The sequence below is a fragment of the Taudactylus pleione genome, unplaced genomic scaffold (genome assembly GCF_031769625.1).
Source record: "Taudactylus pleione unplaced genomic scaffold, aTauple2 ptg000130l, whole genome shotgun sequence".
NCBI lineage: Eukaryota > Metazoa > Chordata > Amphibia > Anura > Myobatrachidae > Taudactylus > Taudactylus pleione.
The window spans coordinates 4,084,313-4,102,116 of record NW_028284532.1 but is presented as its reverse complement, the minus strand read 5'-3'; the positions used below and the strand labels follow the sequence as shown (position 1 = coordinate 4,102,116).

The following is a 17,804-nucleotide window of genomic DNA, read 5'->3' as shown; positions in this document are numbered from 1 at the left end:
TACCATCTATGATTATTAATTTTCAATATATATATATATCTGATTAGCAAATTATCTCCAAATCAGTACTGTATATTAGGATGATTCTGTTCCCTTGGACCATTGGGGATTATATGAAGGTATTTCTATTGCATGACATTTTGTGATATTTTCTTGCATGTCAATATACTATGAATTAATGATACATATGAACATTATTGATACCACGTTTGGTGATGATTGGGTTCTTCTTTGTAAGGATCATTAGCTTTTATAGAATGGTATCATTATTTTCTTCATTATAAATATACAGGTTTATTATCCTTATATATACATTTCATGATTAAGGTATGTATATGCATTACTTTTCTCAAACTTTTGTACTACTAATTGGACTCTCCAGTGAGTGACAGTCCTACATTTTTTCATGCAAATCTGTGGAGACCATGTGTAAGGGGACATCTACCTTTGCCGAATGAATTATACATACAGCCATACTTGTCTGAACCTTCCCAATCTCGACTGATCTTGGAAGCGATACAGCAACAGGCCTGGCCAGTACTTGGAAGGGAGACCTCCTAGGAATACCAGGTGCCGTAGGTCAATCCATTTTTGGAAGATTAGGACAACACTTGGCACAGATACCACATGAATCACCTGTATATGGTCATACATCATTGTCACGGTTGGTGCTAGTGAGTTACCTGTATCAGGTGATGAACTGGAATCACTGGAGGCCGGCTGGACTGGAACCATGGTTAACATGAATAGCTCTTTTATTATAAGAAGTGGGTAGCAGTGAGAACTGCCTGTGGTGATGAGTGACTGGAAACTGGAGACGTTGGAATGAGACCAGAAGGAACTTGGAGGGACCGGACTGGGACCGGCAGGTAGGCAGACAGAGCTGGTCGAGGTACTAGTAGATGGGCTTGCAGACAGATGGTAGCGTAGAAGCTACTTGTTGTGGCTTGGGAGGCCGTGGGTAGACGTTGGTAGCTGGGTGGCTACGTGGAGCGGCCGGATAGTCGTGGGTAGACGCTGGTAGCTGGGTGGCTACTTGGAGCGGCTTGGGAGCCGTTGGTGAGAGATGGTAGCGTGGAAGCTACTTGGAGCGGCCTGGGAGCCGTGTGGAGAAGCTGGTAGCGTGGAAGCTACTTGGAGTGGCCTGGGAGCCGTAGGCGAGAGATGGTAGCGTGGGACATATTGGTACACAGAGGTACAGCTATAGCACCAGTAGTACACCACGGAATGTAACGAGATGTTCAAGCACTGAGTGCTATTAGAGGAGGATCTATATACCTAGAGTCTGGCAGCGATTGGTGGATACAGACAGGTGGTCTGGCAGTGGCATTCAGTGTGGAGCAAGGCACAACATGCAGAGGGAGAAATCATCTCTGCAGCCCTTGAGAATCAGGACCACACCTGTGATTCCAATTAAGACTAGCAATGCTCACAGACAGAGCAGAGTCCAGGTGTTTAATCAGTGTGGGGAGAGAGCAGTCTGCACACACAGAGATGTTACAGCCAGCAGGATTCAGCCAGAGCAGATGTCCCAGGAGAATTACAAACACAGATCCATGGAGCAGCTGGCAGAGGTAAGTCACAAAAGGTACAAACTAGCCAGGATCGTGACAACCATCAATTTATGGATTGGAGAAATCATAATATGTATCTCATATGTTTGTTGTGAAATGCAGATTGGATCTGTTTTATTATTTTCGCCATTTAGCTCGGCTGATATTCATATATACCAGAGCTTTGGATTTATGTGTGTACGTATTTATATTTATGTAAGTTTACCTCTTTATTTTATGCAAGTATAATAAAAGTTATATTTTATATGATTTTTGAAATATGTTATTTCATGTAAGAGTGCCCCAACAAAGAGCCTTTCTTGTTTGGTTATCAAACCTGTCCGTTCCAGCCAAATGTCTGTCAGCCAACTTTATGCTATGAATGCTCCTCCCATAACACGAATTGGATTGTTGGACACGCTGTTGTGCATTCTATTACCTCCTTAAGAATTAGATATTCTTGCTGAGACTGGTTCATCTCCAGTGTACTAAATACTATTCTGTCCAGAAAGTGGAAATAATTCTATAGTCATTATGTGGGGTTTTTACTGTCTTTAAGAACTGATCTGCAGGGTTTTTTTCCAACTATATTACCTACCTATCTATAATTGTTGATAAAGGGTACAGTAAATAACATTTCAAAAGGCAGGCAATGTATGGGTATGGCGGTTACCACTGGCATCATCAGGCTGACAACTGCAGAACTGAATTGTACATAGCAACTCCAGGTATCAGTCTCCCTTTCACCCTAAGTACAATTTAAAAGTTGTTAACTGGGCTCCTTTAAAGTTTGTTTCTCTCTTCATATTAGGGTTTCTTTACTCCAGTCCTCAAGTGGTTGAATTAAAAGGGAAAATGTTCATAAAACTAAATAGAAATGAAGTAACAACCTGCAATGTGTCAACTAGATTATATAAATAACTATAACATACTCTAAAAGTGCCTCATAATCAACACTAACTTTATTCAATATAACAATCAATAAAATGCAAAGAAAAACACACAAAAGGCTAAATAGCCATAACATTCTAATGGTGCATACACACGGTCAGATTTTTCTTCAGATCTGAATGATAACGATTTAAAAAATCATTCAGTCATTCATATCTGAAGGAAAATCTGACATATCTGTCAGATGAACGATTTGAACGATGCGCGTTCCCGATGGTCAGATAACGATATCTGACATCTGATGTGTTTGCAGTCAGACTTGGACGATTCCATTCATTTTAATGCAGTCAAAAATCGTTCAATCGTTCAAATCGTTCATCTGACAAATCTGACCGTGTGTATACTCCATTACTATTCATTATAAATTCCATAAGCCCGGATTTGTATCCCTGCTGGTGCAGTGACAAATAACCTCTATCTCTCCAAAGTGCAGCTACGTGTAAAACTGCTTTTGCCAGTTTAGGAACAAGTTAATGTAAACAAATTAATGTTAAGCCAATATATCCTACAAACACTGCAGGTTTCTGGGTTTTAGCTGTTGATATTCTGATTTTCTCTTGCAGCAAGGCTGGGGAACACTAGACCATGGGATTGTCGGTTGGGGCTGGAGCAGGCACTTAATGACACTGGAGTCTCCTGGGTTGAGGTGCCGTAAACTTGCGTTTCGGCTCAGTGGCCATTGGGTCACCATCAACAACGGCCTCGGCTGTTCGATAGGCTCGATCTTCAAGCCATCATTCTGCCTCTATTGGGGGCACTGTCCATCCTCGCTGGCCAGCCGCCACCGGTCGAACAACGACCCGGCTGTGGCATCGGTACATCTTCCTGCAGGCACTAGAGTGCGGCGGCGATGCTGACATCTTTCCGGGGAGGAGACCTTTGTTCCGTCTCTCTCACTGATGGTTATTCCGCTAGTTGGACAGTGGATGTCCTCAGCAGAACCATGTTTTCCCCAGGACCAGGGTCTCTCCTTCCAATAGTGGTCTTACTATTCAGGTGTGAGGTCTTCCGCGTGGGGATCACAGGGCCTCTGGGCACATTGGCGAGGCTCTACAGTTTGGTATGGGATCTGGGTATCTGCTGGTTTCCGCTAGTGGCTGCTTTGACTGTTCCATGGAATTTTTCAGACCGAGCATTTGTTTCCGCTGTCCCCACTGTTTCTTAAGGTCTCCAGGGGCACTGCGGCCTCCCGAGGGAAGATTCTGCTAGTGGCTCCAAGTTGGCTATGCGGGTCATGGTACGCAGACGTTTTCCCAAAGTCTACAGGTCTGGGGTGACGTCTTACACTTCGTTCAGACTGGCAGCAACTAGGCCGTTTTCTACAAGGGCACCTTCCTTTGTTGGTTTTCACGGTCGGACTTCTGTAACCCGGAGTTAGAAAGCTGCAGGTGTTTCTCTCTCATGATCCGCACCAGTCTGGGCAGGCGGACTCTCTGCCACTTCTGGTGTAACCGTTACAGGTTTTCGCCTTTCCCGTTTCTTGGCTTTCCTTCTGGAGGGTTTGGAGTCCGGTTTCCGACTTGGGACCGTATTCAATTAGCCGCAAGAAGTCGGAATCCGCGAAAAAAGTATGGTTGATTGTGACTTTTCGCCAGGCGGAAACTTATCTCCGTATTCAATTGCAAACACTTTTCGCGTACGCGAAAACGCAATGCAATGTAATAGGCAAAAAAGTTTTGCCTATGAATAGGTGGAGCAAAAATTTGCTAAATCGCTATTTTGGGGTGCAAAGGTGGGAAAACCACTCTGCACCCTTGGGACAGCCCCCCAAAGGATAACTGTGTAAAAAAAAAAAAACCTTAGAAAAAGGGGGCAAAAAAATGCAAATTGGGGGTACAAATGTAAAAACTAGCGATAAAGACTTTTAGGGGGTCTGCAGGTATGGGTGAGGTATTTTTTAGTTTGCAGGTGCTTGCTACAGGTGCGGTTTTTTTACGTTTTTTTTTTTTTACTTTAGCGACTTTAAACCATACTTGCACCCATTTTCAAGTATCTCAAATTTGACAGTTTTTTAAATAAAAAATGAATGCTATTCTTCACCATTAGTGCAAAGCCGCTAATTAGAAGAAATTGACACACCTTAAGTACCCCAAATAACTTTATTAGGGCTGTTCGGGGGCATGTACATTGATCCCCAATATTAGTGCATGTTTTAGGGGGTATCAGGCTTATTTCCCCAATTCTGACAGCACTTTTCGCCTGGTTTGTATTCAACAGTGTTTTGGTATTGAATACAGCGAATAGCGGGGGCGTGCACAATAAGTTTCCGCAGCTAAAATACGCGATATAGGCGAAAAGTCCGGCATGTGAAAAAGTATCGCAGGTGCAAAACTAATTGAATACGGGCCTTGGTTTTGTGTCTATACAGGCGTTTTACAGGCCCTGTCCTTTTCTTCACAGTGGCATGGGATTTCCTTCCGAGGATACTCGCCCATTTTTCCGAAGTGTGCTGCATATTAAGCCACCATTTCGTCTGCAGGGGGTGCCATGGAACCTTACTCAAGTCTCATTGGCTCTTACACAGGTTCCATTGGAGTGGCTGCATTTAATGGATCTTCAGTCTGTTGCTTGAACGCTGGTCTTCCTTAAGGCTATTGCCTTCCCTCGGCATAGTTCCGTGTTAGGGTTGGAAAGCCGACTGTTTTCTTATCTTACATGAAGATTGGGTGGGTTCTCCACAGGATTTCGGCCTTGTATTAACACCAGGATATTGTCCTTTCCGATTCTTCCTCCTTCGGCAGATTCCCGGGACTGGGGTGATATGATAGTTGTGCTGAGCTCTGCAGTTACCAGGATCCACCTTCTTAGTACGCCGCACTGTTCTTGACTGGTCCTTCTGACACGCATGTACATGGTGGGCCGGCTACTCAGCAGCCCCTTGCGCGTTGGGGCCACTCGATCTCATTTCAGCCTATTCTGGTATGGGTCTTCCGCCACCAGACCGGGTATCAGCGCCTTCTGCTAGGGCGGCGGCGCTCTTATGGGCAGCGCGACGCCCTAGCAGAACCCGCTGATACCAGATAGCTACACGCCAGCACAGGGCTGGCGTGCAGCTATCTGTTCCCCTGTCTACACGTTTGCTCATTTTTTTACGTTTAGGTTTTTGTTTTGCTTCCGGCGGCGCCCACTTTGGGTATACAGTTCTCCGGTCAGGCAGCCTGAGCGTTCCCTCCCCTGGGGGCGGCTTTTGAACGACCCATGGTCCAATTTTCCCCAACCTTGCTGCAAGAGAAAATAGGATTTTTGGTCAATTTACCGTTGAATCCTTTTCTTTTAAACAGGCTGGGGAACACTACAAACCCTCCCTCATGCTCAGGCATGCGAGGTGTTTGGTTCTTGACCGTTTTTTTCCCCTACTGGTTTGTTTGTTTAGTTTGACTGTTTCACGGGGTTCCCGCTACTCCTCTCCAGACTATTTTAAAGAAGTACTGGAATTATGGGATTGCAGGGGGGGAGGAGCTAGCAGTTAAACTACAGTGTCATTAAGTACCTGCTCCAGCCCCAACCTACAATCCTATGGTCCAGTGTTCCCCAGCCTGCTTAAGAGAAAAGGATTCAACGGTAAGTAAGCAAGGTCCTTGTTGAATTCTCTATCCAAAATGTAGTTGCAACAGCAGTTGGGTAACTCACTGTCAGCGGGAGATTATAGACTGCCATCACTGGATCTCCAAATATAGGGCCTGATTCATCACGGATCGCAATTGCAACAGCGTACACAGATTGGCGCATGGTGATCCATAATGAATCAGGCCCATAGTGCAAAAAAACGGGCGGATTCCAGTAAAACAAATGAAAGGTAGGATTCTTACAATAGTTTCCTGACTAGTTTCTGTCAGAGACTTTTCTTAAAGTAGCAGGCAACAAGCAATTGTTAAATAGAATGATGTCCTATTAGACATTATTTATTATTCTGTCTTTTTATTTTTTAGGATGTGACTTTTTTTTCCAAGCCTCCAGCAGCCCCCTGGAAGCAACTAGCCGAGGCCCTCAGCTGGCAGTTCTCATGCTGTACTAAACGGGGTCTGAACTCAGACCAGCGGGAGATGCTGGGAGAGAAGTTATGTGGTACGTTTATTCTTTTTGCGTTCTTCTATCTTTTGTGTCCTTAGGTCATATTTATTGTGTAAACCAAAAAGCCTTACATTTGGGACTTGGAGTACATTTATTTATTTTATTACCAGTTATTTATGTAGCGCACAGATATTTCGCAGCGCAGATACATTCATATCATTGATATTTTTATGGGCTCAAGTAAAATAGTAATGAAACAAAACCTATGAATTACAGTACCAAATAGATAAAGACAAGGGCCCTGCTCCCAAGATTGCAATCTAAAGGAAAATATCCATCTTCTGCACAGTTGCCAGCACCATTTCTGGGGGAAAGGCAGCCCAGTACAAATACTTTGTACACATGCCCCCCTGTTTCTTAAAATGCCCCCGTTAGATACTTCAGTCTAATGCCCGAGGGATGCAGGACAGAATGTGAGCAGTTTGTTGCTCTGGGAAGAGGATAGTATGTCATATTAGATCTTGTCAATCTTGTCCTTGATAGTTAGGGCTACACACTAGACCATATGTCGCCTGATTCAGAGGGTGGGGACGATATATTGTCCACATCAGCAAGTGTGTACTCACTATGGAGCTCATTCAGACCCGCTCGCTAGATGCGTTCGCTCGCTCGATGCGTATGCAAATTTGGGAAGGTAGGCGATTGCACGGCAAGGCATTAGCACGCTCACTATGTCTTGGTGTGTGATCGCATTGTGTATTCAGACTCCCACCAGCCAGTCTTAAGACGCCCACTTGCACACATCATCTCCAGGAAGTGTATGCAACCATCGGTATATCGGGTACCATCGGATGCGATCGCAGCGCTTGTGGTTGACCATACCCTACAGCAAGTACTTCAGTATAAAATTCAACCAGGTGACGTGTACTATGATGCTGCCTCATAATTATGCACGCCTCTGAAATGGCGTTGAGATGCTCAAGCACGCCTGGGTTCGCACCTCCACTCCGTTTTTAATGGCCAGCCCCTGTCACCACTCAAAATGGCTTCTCCTGTCATTCACTCTGCTGGGCAGTCTATGCGAAGTGAGCGAACGCTTCCCGATCTCTCGCAGTGGTTCGCGCATTACGATGCGTACACATGCGCAGAATGCAAAAATCGGCTGGCTACGAGCGAACGCATCCGAGCGAGTGGGTCTGAATCAGGTGCTATGAGCGACCATGCTGCTCCCACGGGGTCGTTCATTGCATCGACAGATCAAGTATGCATGCTGCTCAAACTGTCAATTTGATGAACGACCCCTTGCTTGTTGATGCAACTGATGCAGTCGTTCTCCAGATCGTGCAGTGTCAAACTGCCGCTGGCATCGTACGTCGGCTGGGTACACACATCGTGTAATGTGTACCCGGTTATAGGACGTCAGAGCTTGGACATTTTTGGTGATTGCTGGAGTTTGTCTAGGAGTGTGTAGAATAGGGTTCAATGTACTAAACAGTTGCCCAACAATATTGGCCTTAAGCTGTAAAGGTTAACATACTCTTTGCCTGGCCTGTCTTTCTAAATGTACTCATACAGGAGCTGGCTTGCAGTTCCACTTTTTCACTTAATGAAAAAAAGTTTATAGCAATAGCCGAATAGGTGGCGCTCTGTATTAAAATGTGTAAATAGTGTACCGCCTCCAAGAAAAAGAAACGTCCGTAGGGTGCTAATGCTGGGGATCCTACCAACACTATGCTCCCAACAGGAGCATGGTAATAGATTACTATTTTCTTCTTCATCCACTAAGGGACACTGGAGTTTAGACAGTGGGTATAGACTGTGGTAGAGTAGAGCCTGGCATTTTAAATAATTTAGAAGTGTGATTGGCTCCTCCCCCTTTATGCCCCTATCAGCCCCAGTTTTAAAATGTGCCCGAGAGAGTCGGTAGCACATTAGGCTGTCTCCAGCCTTTTCATATACTTTTATTTATTTCTCTTATTCAACAATGAGGACAGGCAGACTGCTTATACTGTGGCAGTCTGCCTTCTACATGGGAGCCGCAGGGAGGGAGCCACCATGGCTACTGCAGCCTGTGTCTGGCATCCACAAAGGGGGGCTTTAATACATTGAGTCATCGTACTCAGCGGGGACCACCACAGCTGACACCGGCTTCTGTCCAGGGCCCCGGCTCGCACCCCCCCACACTGCCCAGCATCCCTGCCACAGCAGTGGTGAGTATGACCACCCCCATGTCTAGGGGTGGTGGTAGAAAAAACGCTGGGCAGTGTGAGTAAAATCATACATAGACCTCCCACCTCTCTGACAGGAGGAGACGCCGCACCACTGCTCACTAGACAGTGCAGCGCTGAGAGGCGAGGTCCTCCCATCATCCTTACTTATACAAGGGCAGCGTAAGGGCGGGCTTCAGGACGCCAGACGCGTCCCTCTTCATGAGGCAGCGCAGCGCTGACCAGCAGCGTGGTCCTATACTTTGGCCCCAGCGCAATGTAGGCTTCCCTTCTTGATTACAAGGACCCAGCCTTATGTGTTTGCCTCCCGTACCCCGCTCGATATCTGGGCAGGGGGAGGGATCAACCCTACATATCCGCTTTTTACTTGTAAGCTGGCAGTGGCGAGCTTTACGGATGGTGCGCACAGAAATTAGCGCGTCATGGCATAGAGCTCTCCAAGAGAGAGCTCTTTAAGCCATGCCGATTCTCAAAGGTAAACACCGGCGCCGGGTTTTTCGGAGGAGCCCCTGAGGCTGTCAAAAAGTCCCACCTGGGGCACAGTCCTCCTCCCCAGTCTCTAGTAGTGAGGAGACCGTGGCATCCCACTGCTCCCATAGCAGGGAGTTTGCAGGGTGGCCCCAACATTTTATAAAGTCCTGCTCCTAAGAGGGCAGTACAGTGGCAGTCAGAATCAGAATGTAACTATTCTTTCCTAGGGAGTCTCTCTGCTAGCACAGGAGCAGTCAGCTACCCTGAAGCAGCACCAGCGGCTAAGCTGGCATAATATATGTTAGGTGGGGGACGCCACATCCCGCTGTTTTAGGGATGGATACCGGCCTTTGTGCGTGCCTCCATGCCCAAGGGTGCTCCTTATAAGCAAATCCCGCCGCTTCATTATAGTGGGGGCACCTCAGGCTGCTATTGCTAGCAGCGCTGTTGGTGGAAGATAACAGCTCCTGCTCTCCTTTTCTCTATTCTGCAGAAGTGCTTGTGTTGTTCTTGGGCAAGTCTAGCCTAGTGTCTAATTATATGAACGCAGCACTAGGCGCTCTCACTTGGTAGCCTCCCGCTATGCTTAAACAGTAGCCCTGCTATCTATGTTGAGCCCAGGAAGGAGGCTTCCAGATCTGGTTAGCTCCCAATCTCGTCTAATCTTGGAAGTCGCCAATTCCTTACTGAATGCTCCAGAGTCCTTAGCAGCGCTGCGTACACAATGCTGTGTGAAGTGTTTGTTAGCGCTGCCTCATACACTTCTGAACACTGCTCAATGGGAGGTTTTCAACCAGTGCTGGTAGGGTCCCTGTTTTAATAGCACAACAGGGACATAGTTGGTGCCGTGGTTAGCCTTGCTGGCCTCATAGTGTGTTGGATTAACCACGCGCGGCATGCTTAACTTGTTTGCTATTTGCATAAGCTGACGCAGGCTGGCATGGTGGCCCATGCCTTAGTCCTGCATATGGGAAAGCCTCCAAAGAGGGTTCATATCCTGCACCCTACGCCGTAGCAGAATGACAGCCATCCACACGCGGCACGTGAGCAGTCTCCCTGCGTGGAGGTAAGCCACGTGTGTGTGTGTGTGTGTGTATATATATATATATATATATATATATATATATATAAATAAAACATGTAAGAGTCCGGCACTCTCCTAAAGATATATCTATTGCCCCGGTGCCACAACCAACCATAAAGGTATAATAGACACAAGAAAATAAAACTGAAGGGCACTCGGCAGGACTTCCACAGCCTATATAGATCAATCAAGAACCAGGCAGAGCCAGATGTAGTGTCAACGTTTCAGCAGAAGGTGCTTTTATCAAGACATGTCTTGATAAAAGCACCTTCTGCTGAAACGTTGACACTACATCTGGCTCTGCCTGGTTCTTGATTGATCTATATAGGCTGTGGAAGTCCTGCCGAGTGCCCTTCAGTTTTATTTTCTTCTATATATATATATATATATATATATATATATAATTTCTATTTTATACTAAGCTCTGCTTTAGTACATATACATGTCCGGGGTGAACTCTGGGCCTGATTCAGAGGCGCTCGCTCTGAATCAGGGCGGACGCTCTTCTTTTTGTCCGGCCTCCTGGCCGCTCGCTAAGCTGTGGGTGACCACCCACAGCTTTAGCGGGCGGCCAGGTGATGGTCGCGATGGTCGCGGCCATTGGGCTTGCGACGAGACCCTTGTGGTAAGGTCTCATTCCTGCAAGCCCCAGTGAACTTCCAGCTCTAAGAGAGCAGGAAGTTCACTACTGACATCACGTGTTATGTCAGTAGGGCCGCCCCCAAACGACAGGCGTTCCTTCAGGAACGCCTCCATTTGGCCAGCCACCCTTCCTCAACATCGACAGCCACCCAGTTTGTAGCGAGCCCCGGAGTGAGAGAATTCTCTCTCGCTACGGAACTTGCGTACACGCGCAGTGTGGCGCATGGTGCCCAGCCATCGACCCATTTGCGAGCGCAATGCGCTCGCGAGCGGGACTGAATCAGGCCCTTTGTCCTTGGCTCAACGAAGGACTTGGGTCAGTTCCTTTCATGGCTCTAACTAACTATTGCTCATGTTCTACTTTAGAGTATTATTGTCACCTATTATCTTGTATTTAGGTACGTGTATACATATGTAGATATATATATATATATATATATATATATATATACTGTGTATGTGTATATATATATATATATATATATATATATATACAGTCAGGTGTATAAATATTGGGACATTGACAGAATTTTCATATTTTGGCCTCTATTCACCACCACAATGGCTTTGAAATGAAACAAACAAGATGTGCTTTAACTGCAGACTTTCAGATTTAATTTGGGGGTAATTACATCCAAATCAGGTGAACGGTATAGGAATTACAATGGTTTCTATATGTGCCTCCCACTTTTTAAACTGCCGAAAGTAATGGAACAAACTAAACAATCCTAAATCTAACTTTCACTTTTTAATACTTTGTTGCAAATCCTTTGCAGGCAATTACAGCCTGAAGTCTGGAACGCATAGACATCACCAGATGCTGGGTTTCATCCCTGGTGATGCTTTGCCAGATCTCTACTGCAAATGGCTTCAGTTCCTGTTTGTTCTTGGGGCATTTTCCCTTCAGTTTTGTCTTAATCAAGTGAAATGCATGCTCAATCGGATTCAGGTCAGGGGATTGACTTGGCCATTGCATAACATTCCACTTTTTAGCCTTAAAAGCTTTTGCAGTATGCTTCGGGTCATTGTCCATCTGCACTGTGAAGCGCCATCCAATGAGTTCTGAAGCATTTGACTGAATATGAACATATAATATTGCCCGAAACACTTCAGAATTCATTCTGCTGCTTTTGTCAGCAGTCACATCATCAATAAATACAAGGGAACCAGTTCCATTGGCAGCCATACATGCCCACGCCATGACACTACCACCACCATGCTTCACTGATGAGATGGTATGTTTTGGATCATGAGCAGTTCCTTTCCTTCTCCATACTCTTCTCTTCCCATCACCCTGGTACAAGTTGATCTTTGTCTCATCTGTCCATAGGATGTTGTTCCAGAACTGTAATGGCTTTTTTAGATGTTGTTTGGCAAACTCTAATCTGGTCTTCCTGTTTTTGTGGCTCACCAATGGTTTACATCTTGTGGTGAACCCTTTATATTCACTCTTGTGAAGTCTTCTCTTGATTGTTGACTTTGACACATATACACCTACCTCCTGGAGAGTGTTCTTGATTTGGCCAACTGTTGTGAAGGGGTTTTTCTTCACCAGGGAAATAATTCTTCTGTCATCCACCACAGTTGTTTTCCGTGGTCTTCCAGGTCTTTTGGTGTTGCTGAGCTCTCCAGTGCGTTCTTTCTTTTTAAAAATGTTCCAAACAGTTGATTTGGCCACACCTAATGTTTTTGCTATCTCTCTGATGGGTTTGGTTTGATTTTTCAGCCTAATGATGGCTTGCTTCACTGATAGTGACAGCTCTTTGGATCTCATATTGAGAGTCGACAACTGATTCCAAATGCAAATGTCACACCTAGAATCAACTCCAGACCTTTTACCTGCTTAATTGATAATGAAATAACGAAGGAATAGCCCACACCTGTCCATGAAATAGCTTTTGAGTTGATGGTCCCATTACTTTTGGCCCCTTAAAAAGTGGGAGGCACATATAGGAACCATTGTAATTCCTACACCGTTCACCTGATTTGGATGTAATTACCCTCAAATTAAATCTGAAAGTCTGCAGTTAAAGCACATCTTGTTTGTTTTATTTCAAAGCCATTGTGGTGGTGAATAGAGGCCAAAATATGAAAATTCTGTCAATGTCCCAATATTTATGAACCTGACTGTGTATATATATATATTGTGATAGGATCACTGGTAAAGTGGTCTGTGGCAGGGACATTTATCCCAGATTCCTGTCCTATGTGTTTAAAATCCCCAGGAGAAAGTCTGCAGTGTAATAGGCTTGATTGGGTTCCCACCTGAGAGTGGCCAATATAAGCCTAGTGTGTTGAGGGCTGATTGTCTCACCTGGGAGAGCAGACAGGGAGTTTGCTCAGAGACACTTGAAAACCTAACTGTAAGTGTTGTGCTGTGCTTTTGTTGCTGGTGAGGGCATTAGGCCCTGCCAGGTTCTGGTAGTGAGAGAACTACCTGTGAAGTTAGTGCCCCGACAGGGCTAGGATTTACGTTTATGTTTTCTTTGTGTTATTTCTGATATTGCACAATAAAGATTGGCGCCGACCAGCTTGTACTTGCATCCAGTCTGGCGTACTGTTTCCCAGCTGCTGTGTGTGAAAGGAAGGAGTCCTCTACCCAGGAGAGGGACCCCCTAACCTAACTGTCACAATATGGTGGAGAATGTGGGCAACCACACACACTGAAGTTGCAGCGAGAGGAAAACTGTCTGTTTAAAAATTAAAGGGACAGACACCCAATTTGTGAGTGTGGAAATAACACTGTGTCCTTGAAGTCCCATAGAGGAGGCGTCAGCCAATGCTCAGAGAGGCAAGGTTCAGCTTCCAACCTACACCCCAGAACAAAATGGAGGAAATTATTACGGCCTTGCTCCAAGCTACAGGAGCTCAGCAGGAGACAAACCAACTTCAGCAGGAATCTACCAGAGCTCAGCAGGAAGCTATCAGAGCTCAGCAGGAGACTAACAGACTTCAACAGGTCGCCATTGAGGAAACCCGGCAGGCCTTAGCGGAAAACAGCCAGGCCATAAGAGAGGTGGTACAGCACCTGGTCGCCCGGCCCAGACATGTTAATACTGGTCCTCCCACCACCACTCACTCCATACGAGCCAGTCACTTCCTCCAAAAGATGACTTCGGGCAATGATGTGGAGGCCTATCTCGCCGCATTTGAAAGAACGGCCGAAAGGGAGAGTTGGCCCCAGGAGCGGTGGGCAAGTCTGGTGGCACCTTTTTTGTCTGGGTAGCCACAAAAAGCATATTTCGACTTATGCCTGGCTGATGCCAAGGACTATAAAAAACTAAAACATGAGATCCTAACTCGCTTGGGAGTCACCACCTTTGTTCGTGCCCAACGGGTCCACCGCTGGGAGTTCCATATGGACAAGCCTCCACGTTCACAGATGCATGACCTCGTCCATCTGTCCTCAAAATGGCTACAGCCCAAGACGCTGACGGGACCACAGATCGTGGAAAGGGTCGTGATGGACCGGTACATGCGATCATTACCCGCGACTCTGCTCAAGTGGGTGAGCCATGCAGACCCTAAGACCGCGGACCAGTTGGTCGAGCTAGTGGAGAGGTACGTGGCGGCTGAGGAGCTGAGTAGTATGCCCCACCAAGCCCCGATGGCGCACCGGCGAACTCCCACAGACACTGGTAAGACTGTTCCAGGGGAGAAGGGTGCTGGGCGGTGGGATGTACCTAAGACTGAGGGTGTAGAACCTGGAGACAGGCCTGCCAGGCCAGGAAGGTTCATGCCCCGTAAACGACTAGACATTAATATGATTCAGTGTTTCCGGTGTGGTGACTTCGGCCATATTTCCGCTAATTGTTCACTTACAACTGAACCTATGCAATGTGATACTGCTCATGTCTACCGCAGGGGGTCTTTCTTGGCACAGACATCCTGTACGGCTGACCGGCAGGCTGAGACTGATAAACACATGTGTGTACTCACTATAGATGGCAACCGAGTAGAGGCACTGTTAGACTCTGGTAGCTTGGTGACACTTATAAAAGCTGAGCTGGTGAACCCCTTGAGGCATAAGGGGAAAACTGTTGATGTGACCTGCATACATGGGGATAATCGATATTATGTTACTGCCGAGGTGAACATCGAGACACCATGTGGCTCTGCTATAGTTTCTGTGGGTTTGGTGCCTGGTCTGATGTACGATGCAATATTGGGGAGAGACTTTGCTCACTTCTGGAAATTGTGGGAAAGCCGTTTTGTTCCAGAAGTGAACAACCCCGGTCCACTTGAGAAGGTTGTCGATATAGTGGAGGAGGGAGTTTCTTCTGAGTCAGAGTTATTCCCTTTTCCTACTATGGTTGGCGAACTAGAGAATGCGGAGCGTGACGGTGGCCCGCCAACTGATGTGCCTCCCATTGAGGTGGGAAGTGTTGTTTGGCCAGTGGATCATCTGCCTGATTTAGAGGTCAGAAGAGATTTCTTTGCCGTGGAGCAGTTGAATGACCCTACTTTGGTAAAAGCCAGGGAGAATGTAAAAGTAGTTGATGGTAAACCCTGGCAATGTGTCAGGATTGGTTATATCAGGTGACTAAGAAGGGGGAAGATGTTGTGGAACAACTAATAGTTCCCAAAGCCTACAGAAGAACAGTGTTGGATCTGGCCCATGGTCGTATAACGGCAGGTCATCTAGGGGTAGAGAAAACCACTGAGCGAATAATGCAGAGGTTTTTCTGGCACGGGCTTCATAAAGAGTTATCTGACTTTTGTGCATCCTGCCCTGAGTGTCAGTATCATGCTCCCAGACCACGTTTTAAGGGACCACTAGTTCCATTGCCTATTATAGAGGTGCCGATAGTGAGAGAGCACCTGAAACAGGCTCAACAGGCACAGCAGAGGGTATACAACCGCAATGCTCGGTTACGCAGCTTTGCTCCTGGGGACAGAGTGTTAGTGTTGGTTCCCACTGTGGAAAATAAACTTTTGGCTAAATGGCAAGGGCCCTTTGAAATCTTAGAAAGAGTGGGACAGGTCAATTACAAAGTTTACCAGCCGGGTAAAAGAAAGCCGGAACAGATATACCATATAAATATGTTAAAGCCCTGGAAAGATAGAACGGTACTGTCGGCCGTCCGAGCCCCTCCAGTAAGTCCAGGGCCCTTAGTTCCCGAATTGACAGTGGCAAAAACCCTGTCGGCAATTCAACAACGAGAGGTCAAGGAGTTTCTGGTTAGAAATAGGGTGCTGTTCTCTGACGTACCTGGGAAAACCTCGGTCGTTAAACATGACATAATCACTGACCCAGGGGTTAAAGTTAATCTAAAGCCCTATAGGTTACCAGATGCACCAAGAGCATCGGTGTCGAAAGAAATTAAAAATATGCTAGAGTTAGGGGTTATTGAAGTATCACATAGTGAATGGTCAAGTCCCATTGTGTTGATTCCAAAGCCCGACGGGAGTGTGCGTTTCTGCAATGACTTCCGAAAGTTGAACAGTGTTTCAAAATTCGATGCCTACCCGGTGCCACAGTGGAGAAGGAGGCGTTGGCCATAAAGTGGGCGTTACAAACTTTTAAACTTTCGGTGGAACACAGGCCAGGAGGCCTGTTGTTTAAAGCAGACGCGTTTTTACGCGTTCATTGTTTGGGGGCTTCAGTTGTTCCGCCCCATAGGTCGAAACAAAGGGGGGGGATATGTGATAGGATCACTGGTAAAGTGGTCTGTGGCAGGGACATTTATCCCAGATTCCTGTCCTATGTGTTTAAAATCCCCAGGAGAAAGTCTGCAGTGTAATAGGCTTGATTGGGTTCCCACCTGAGAGTGGCCAATATAAGCCTAGTGTGTTGATGGCTGATTGTCTCACCTGGGAGAGCAGACAGGGAGTTTGCACAGAGACACTTGAAAACCTAACTGTAAGTGTTGTGCTGTGCTTTTGTTGCTGGTGAGGGCATTAGGCCCTGCCAGGTTCTGGTAGTGAGGGAACTACCTGTGAAGTTAGTGCCCCGACAGGGCTAGGATTTACGTTTATGTTTTCTTTGTGTTATTTCTGATATTGCACAATAAAGACTGGCGCCGACCAGCTTGTACTTGCATCCAGTCTGGCGTACTGTTTCCCAGCTGCTGTGTGTGAAAGGAAGGAGTCCTATACCCAGGAGAGGGACCCCCTAACCTAACTGTGTCACAAAATCTATATATATATATATATATATATATGTATATGTACACATTCATACGTAATATGTATTGCTTATTGTCCCTACCCTAAAGGCAAGGGTAGGATCTGTTCTTATCAGTTTTATGCCTGATACCTAGTATATTTTAAAGAACAGATGCTACGATTGGAGGCTGGACTCTCCGGATGCGGTAGTTTGGTACAATAACTCCGCTTCACACTATCTCTCCCTAAGGATTTATATAACTTTTCCTTTCAAAGAGACTTCCCATGCAACTATGTTTATGTCTGTGTGTACATGTGTGTATATACTGATATATTCCCATTCCTTGTATGAATATTTACTAATAATCGGGAAAGCCTGTTTATGAACCCTAACTGGACAGATATATCCCATCTTTAATTGGGATAACTAACATATTCTCCATAAAAACTCCGGTACTCCATATGTTGCATCTTCCTGTTTTAGACTCTTTTATGAGTTTTGTTCTCGTGTTACTGCTCTTCTCCTATGGATTCTTGTTGGGGCTCTCTGCTACCAATGGTCCGGTTTGGTCTGTTTTCAGCTGAGATTACGGTGTTCTGATGCTTCTCAGCTCCGGTTGTTCTCTAGCTGGGCGTTCTATTCCATTCGATTTATGCTGTTAGTTGTGGAATTTTCTGTGGGTGTTCAGTGTGGAGTTCTGATTGTCTACTGTGCTCTACGACGCTTACGCCTCAACTCTTGCTTTCCATTGGGCC

At 46.0% G+C, this 17,804-nt stretch overlaps 1 protein-coding gene across 1 annotated transcript in view; it reads left to right on the top strand.

The window, feature by feature from the left end:
• The window catches only part of LOC148523516 (signal transducer and activator of transcription 2-like), a 123,619-nt gene that overhangs the window by 60,872 nt on the left and 44,943 nt on the right, over window positions 1–17,804 (top strand). Inside the window, exon 15 of the mRNA XM_088473147.1 lies at window positions 6,434–6,569. Within this exon, the coding sequence (XP_088329273.1) occupies window positions 6,434–6,569 (136 nt within the window). The remainder of the gene's footprint in view (window positions 1–6,433; window positions 6,570–17,804) is intronic.